A 6124-nucleotide genomic window follows, 5' to 3' on the forward strand; every position below is an offset into this window, starting at 1 on the left:
AGAGATAAAGCGAACAATGTTACGTCAGCCAGCTTACACTCACAGCCAGAGAACAGTAGCCAGCAATGATGACCGTAGCGTCACTGTCTTCCAAGCGGCTGCTCGATTACTTTTGCAAGAGTGGTATACATTGCCACCGTGTTAAGTGGAGAAATATGGGAGAGGCCTTCGCCCTGCAGTGGGTGTAATCAGGCTGATGATGATGATGATGATGACGATGATGATGATGATGATGGGGATGATACATTGCCACTATACTGTAACAGTCCCAAGGAGGCACTATGCTATCGTATTATCGTACGCAATGATAATTAGGTGCCCCCTTAAAGTTTTCTTCTTTTTCCTATACGGCATTACACGAAGATCATTTATCGCAGCATTCTATCCCCATAAAAGCCAAGCACAAGGCTGGAAGGAAATGCCAATTGGAAACGGCTAGCTACTCGGCAGCACTGGACATCGACCACGACACCTCCTTCATACCCGAGACAGACGCTCTAACCAGCAGTCCACAGCTGCAGGCCCTTTTCGCAGGCATTTCACCCCTGATAAGCAGTGAGACAGGCCAGGAAGAAGTTTGGACCTGTCCGCAAACTGGTTGGTGCCTTAAAGAAGGGAGGATTAAATTTCGCAGCATTCGTATGCGAGGCGCATGCTCACACTGCTAGATTCTCATTATTATCATCATCATCATCCGCCTAACTATGCCCACAGCAGGGCGAAGGCCTCTCCCATATTCCTCCAATTAACCTGGTCCTGTGCTAGCTGCATCCACTTGACCCCTGCGAACTTCTCATCTGCCCACCTTTCTGCCGCCCCCTGCTACGCTTTCCTTCCCTTGAAATCCAGTTTGTTACCCTAAGCGACCATCGGTTATCCTCTCTCCGCACTAAGTCCTCCCCATGCCAATTTCTTCTTCTTGATTTCCACTAGAATGTCAGTAACTTGAGTTATTTCTCTGACCCACTCTGCCCGTTTCCAATCATTCCGTATGTCTCCTTACATAACACCTTTCTTTATACGAATTTTGTAACTTTCTTTACTCGGAACTTTGGTTGCTGTGCAGTCCCTGTATATATCTTCGAGCACTTTCACGTACGGCTATTTCCTGATTTCGCAATGCCTGCATGACCGCCGAGGTTTCTACTAAGTGGTGGTGGTGGTGAAAAACTTTATATTTGGGAGCCTTAAGGGATTACATGGTAATGACGGGTCGGCTCTTGGCTGCGTGTTGTGGCCGGAAGCTGGTGCTTCCCAGCGACACCCAAAGCCCAGTCCGTCAGCCGCTTTTGAACGGCCGGGTCAGAGCTGGACACCGCAGCCTCCCATCGCTCGAGGTCGGAGAGATGCCAAGTCAAATGCTTTTCCGTAATCAATGAATGCTAAATATAAGGGCTGGTTATATACCGAGCAGTTTTCTATCACCTGGTTGATGGTATGGATATGATCGATAGTAGAGTACCCTTTCCGAAAGCCTGCTTGGTCCTTTGTTTGGTTGTAGGCTAAGGTTGTCCTGATTCTATCAGCGATTACCTTGGTAAATACCTTATACGTAACAGCCAGCAAGCTGATTGGTCTGTAATTTTCAAGTCATTGGCGTCCCCTTTCTTATAAATTAAGATAATGTTTGCGTTTTTCCATGGTTCCGGTACCGTCATTGACACCAGGCACACAGGATGGCCAGTTTTTCTATCACGATATCGCCCCCGTACCTCAACAAATCTATAGTCACCTGATCCTCTCCAGCTGCTTTCCCCCTTTTTATAGTTTCTAATGCTTTCTTAACTTCGTCCTTCGTCACTGGACATCGCCACTGGCTAGGCCATCGTTGCCTTACAAAGGGGCCGCAGTGAGGTTTACTGCACAAGGCCGATTTTACTCCCTTGAGGCTAAAAGGCTTGCATGACGATGACCGGATGCTCTTTTCCAAACATTTAACCCCAGATGGTTCGAGCACCTGGCTGACGGGAGTCTTGTTCTCATTAAAAACTCTGTGGGTGGCCGGTAACAGTGGGATCAGACCTAGAACCTCTTGAGTGGGAACTCATATATCATGAGTTCGCACTCATATCATGAAAACCTATTACGCACGTGTTGATGGGAGAGCTCTCCTTCCTATGCGACGAAATAATTTGATTTGATGTTTGATCTGCTCCGTTCTCAGTAAGTATAGTTAAAACTGGCCATAGAAAAGCAATGGCTATTTTTCGAAACTATTTGTGAATTAACTGTGCAATAGCGTCAGATGTTTTTTTTTTTTTTTCACAAATAAAACGATGTAAATGGTGCGAACTTCCGATCCGTAGCAAAATATAATTGCTCAACTTTGTCCTGCGCTCACGACGAGTGATTATTATTTCCATAGGATACTAAACACGTCTGTTCTTGAACAATTGCGCGGAAACCATGGAATAATGTTAGATTTTTATCAACACATGAACAGAAACGACCTGAGATTCCCATGGTTACCAGAATTCTGAATCTGAAGTTTGTACTTTGCTCACAACAAATAGGTCACACTGCCATAGCAAACCAGTGCGGCACGTTTTTTTAAGTGACAGAAAAGAATGTACAAGCACGCTTAGGACAGATATGCTGATATATTGGTTGTTATCGTGATTTTAAGCAAATATTTCAGGAGAGCAATTAAGGGTGATTGAGCTCAGTAATGCGAAATCATTTCTCTTTCTGCTGCCAACATTTTGTGACCAGCCATCATAAACAGGTCGACTCACACTGGTCGTCACACTTTCAACCATCACTGAGCGAACGGTCTATATGAGAGAACTCTGACGTCAAATCAATTCTCCCACCGTCCTGAGGCAGTAGCAGAACTTCTGCAACCAATGGTTACGCACGCAGAACGACTGGCCAGAAAACCAGTTGCACCTACTGACCTCCTCCAACACAGTGAAGTTATTCCCGCGCACACGCACAGTTCCTTCAAACACTGCCTGGCCAGGAGACAGCTTGACGGTAACCCAATAACGGCTAGTGTTGACCGCTTGCTCACCAGGCATCGCCTGGAGCGCCGTCACGTCCATGACATGAAGCAGCTGGTACACGGCACACTTGCGCACTGCCAGTGCAACCCAGCCGTTGATCTTCGATACGAAGTGGTTGGCCAGTGACCAGGCCAGTTCGGCCGACACGCCGCCGTCGGCCCGGGCATTGCACGTGCACCAGTGATGCGTGATGGAAGCGTCGGCGCACGTCCTTGTGTCCGGAACCTCGTGCAGCAAACTGATTCCATACGTGGTGTTCGGATGCTGGACGTTAGGGTAGTCGAGCAGCTCGACCAGCGTAGCATGAACGTCAAAGTGCGTAGTGAGGCGCTGCTGGTTAATGCGCAGGTTGCGAGCTGCCTCCGGATTCTGCTTGAGAAACCAGGGCGGAAAGGCCAAGAATGCGAAAGGCTGCCGGTCCTCGAACTTGCCTATGTACGTGGCGCGCACATCTCCGAATCTTAAGCCGTGATCACTCAGAAAGACGAGAACCGTGTGATTGAGCATCCCTGAAGATTGAAGTTTCTCTAGAGTTCGCCGGAAAGGCTCATCCGCGTAACCTGCACTGTTCAGCGAATCGTGAGTGATCTCGCTGATCCAGGTGTAGGAGAAGAAGCGTCGCTCAGCCATCGTGTCCGTGAATCGATTAAGGTAGTCAAGCAGTTCCTCAAAAGGCATTATGGGACCCAGGCATCGAATCCGCTGCCAGTGCTGCGTATTCTTGGGCGAGTCATCCATGGCCATTATGACAGGCCTTAGGTAGTAGTCAGCCGGCGCGCGTCGGAAACCTTGGCTGTAGTAATTGAATAGACCATAAAACGGAGACTCTTCGAGGAACATTGTTCGGTAGCCTCGCTTACTATATTGCTTCCAGATGAACTGGTCAGTAAGGTTGTCATAAAAGCCATCTGGAGCAGCGTGGGTCGCTTCGAAGTCTTTGAGGCCGGTTATGAGCGGGACCTGGTTAGGATATGAGTTGTCACCAAGTTTGTTGTATCCACGCAGCTCAAAAGCATCAAGATTTTCGCGCATAAACTTGGCTGTTTCCGGTAGATGCCTGTCCAAGTTCAAGTATGAGACCGAGTCTAGACCCAGCACCAGAATGCTGAGGTTATGGGGCGTGCCTGTACTAGCCTTGCGACATCGCCTTTCGACGCTCTTCTTCTTGATTGGATTGAGGAGAAACTGTGTATGAAATCGCCCCTCTGGCCTCTGTCTTGTTGCACATTCGACGAAAAAAAACTCCTTGATAAGCGGCTTGTCGAACTTCAGGGATCGTAAAGGCCCAAGGAAGTATATTTTGTCGGGCCTGTATGAGGACTTATTACGGTAGATGTGCTTGTAGAAGCATAACAGGTCTTTCGGAAGAACGCCATGTTCTTTAAGTTTTTGAGGAAGTAAGACAGGAAAACCGTTCCTGCAGAAAAATATATACGTCAGAACACAATCGATGGCAATATTCATGGCAAGGTTCCTGAGTTCCATGGTAAAAAAAAAATAGCGCAAAAAAAAAAAAATCAGGAGAACGGAAAGACGTCACATACAGGCAGACAGGGCACCTGTCGGCGTCGTCTTTTCGTCCTCATGTCTCTTTTGCGCTATAGTTTTCATCATGAACGTACACCAACTCGCACAACTTTCCGCGCTGCTTAACATTCTTGAAGTGACGAAAAATATAGATTTCTTTCTCTCAGTAGAAAAAAGTATCTCACAAGGTTAATTGTCACAGCTAGTTTGACAAGAAGGCTGTTCAATCAGCGGTATAAGTTAACGTTGCCATGTATTTTTCAAGACGAGGGAGAGGTACTGAAATAATTCTTCCGCGACAAATCACTATCACTCTCCATCTTTCCATGTCTAAATTTGAATATCTCATAGAATTAGTTGCGTGTTATAATAAGCATCAACAATTTTTATTATATACCTACGGCAGGCCAAACCGCTTGGCTGTCGCGAAGCCGATATGATTGTGTAGAACCATGCGGATGGATACAGTCTAGAGCAAACGCTCGTACGAAATCTGTTCGCTTGTTCACTCGGAGCTCAAATAGATGTCTCTGAAATTTTTGAGCTTTAGTGAGACGACCTCCCATTTTGACATAATTGAGACCATGCACATTTCGTTGCTATGAAACAGATGTTTGCCCCGTGCAGTCTTTTAGCAACAATATCTGGGAGCGTTTGTTGCAATCCTTAAAAATTAAAAAGTTACCTGACGGTTAAGAAGTTGGGTCTACCATGACACCTGCTGCCATAGGATATCCGAACGAAGTAAGGCCTGATGGACGGGTCAAAGGGGTCGAACTGAGGTATAGCGCATGCAGGGGTCCGAATGCGGTAGCCCACTGCGCTGACCCTTCGCCATCCTGATTCCGGTCCTCGCGAAACAGTCGGCGCAACGAGCTGCGATTCCCACAGGTAGTAGCCACAGAGCACAACACTGCCGAGTACCGTGGCTGGCATGAACTGCCGTCGGAGCAGGCATCGAGGTGTCATCCACGTTACTGTCAGCTGCAATTCTGGGACACGACGTTTCTCTGCATTAACAGAGCAGTAGCGCGTTAGACATCGTTGAGCTACATCCCGCTAATTCTCTACACTGCCGAAGGTACCGGCAATATATATAGAAGCTGAGGTATAGTCATCAAAAATAGATATGCACACAATAAATGTCAAGGGTGGTGCGGCAGTAGGGTGTAAAATGTTCGCAGACACGCTTAAGGCAATTGAGGTAAAGGTACAGTTCTCCAGAATATCCAAAGTTGTGAGCGAAAAATGCCGAGCATGCCTCTGTCAGATGGTATCGTTGATAGGTGACATAGTCGGCTACTATTTGCTATGAGGGTCTGAAGTATCATGTGATCGCATTGTGCGCGATTGGTATGTAGTGTCACATGATGCTGTGACGAGTGTGTATGGCAACGCCGAGAGGGGGAGCGTGGCACTTGTTAAGAGGTCAGCGCGCAGATCGCTCGTGCGGGTCTCTTAATCTGTACGGCCCAGCATGCCGAATAAACATGTTGCTTAGTCGCTCTGCCTCTGCTTCGCTCGCCGCGGCTACAACAGGGTCCTGTGACGGAACAAGACAACGTGACCTAACAGAACTATCAGCAGCTCTC

The 6124-nt window shown here is 47.6% G+C and overlaps 1 protein-coding gene across 1 annotated transcript; it reads right to left on the reverse strand.

Annotated features, from left to right (window-relative positions):
* Positions 1-2626: 2626 nt before the first annotated feature.
* On the reverse strand, positions 2627-5501 carry LOC146197609 (uncharacterized). Its single transcript, XM_084597207.1, has 2 exons — positions 5218-5501; positions 2627-4422 (listed from the first exon to the last, which is right to left on the reverse strand). Exons 1-2 carry the CDS (start codon positions 5499-5501, stop codon positions 2796-2798), a joined length of 1911 nt encoding a protein of 636 aa, XP_084453333.1. The 3' UTR covers positions 2627-2795.
* Positions 5502-6124: the final 623 nt, after the last annotated feature.

This window comes from Amblyomma maculatum, chromosome 3 (genome assembly GCF_055883805.1).
Source record: "Amblyomma maculatum isolate TAMU_Amacu chromosome 3, ASM5588380v1, whole genome shotgun sequence".
Classification (NCBI taxonomy): domain Eukaryota; kingdom Metazoa; phylum Arthropoda; class Arachnida; order Ixodida; family Ixodidae; genus Amblyomma; species Amblyomma maculatum.

Coding starts and splice junctions, on each gene's coding strand:
- LOC146197609 (XM_084597207.1), bottom strand. CDS start 5,501: ATGACACCTCGATGCCTGCTCCGACGGCAGTTCATGCCAGCCACGGTA. Junction 4,423..5,217: donor CCCAACTTCTTAACCGTCAG/GTAACTTTTTAA, acceptor ATTTTTCTGCAG/GAACGGTTTTCCTGTCTTAC.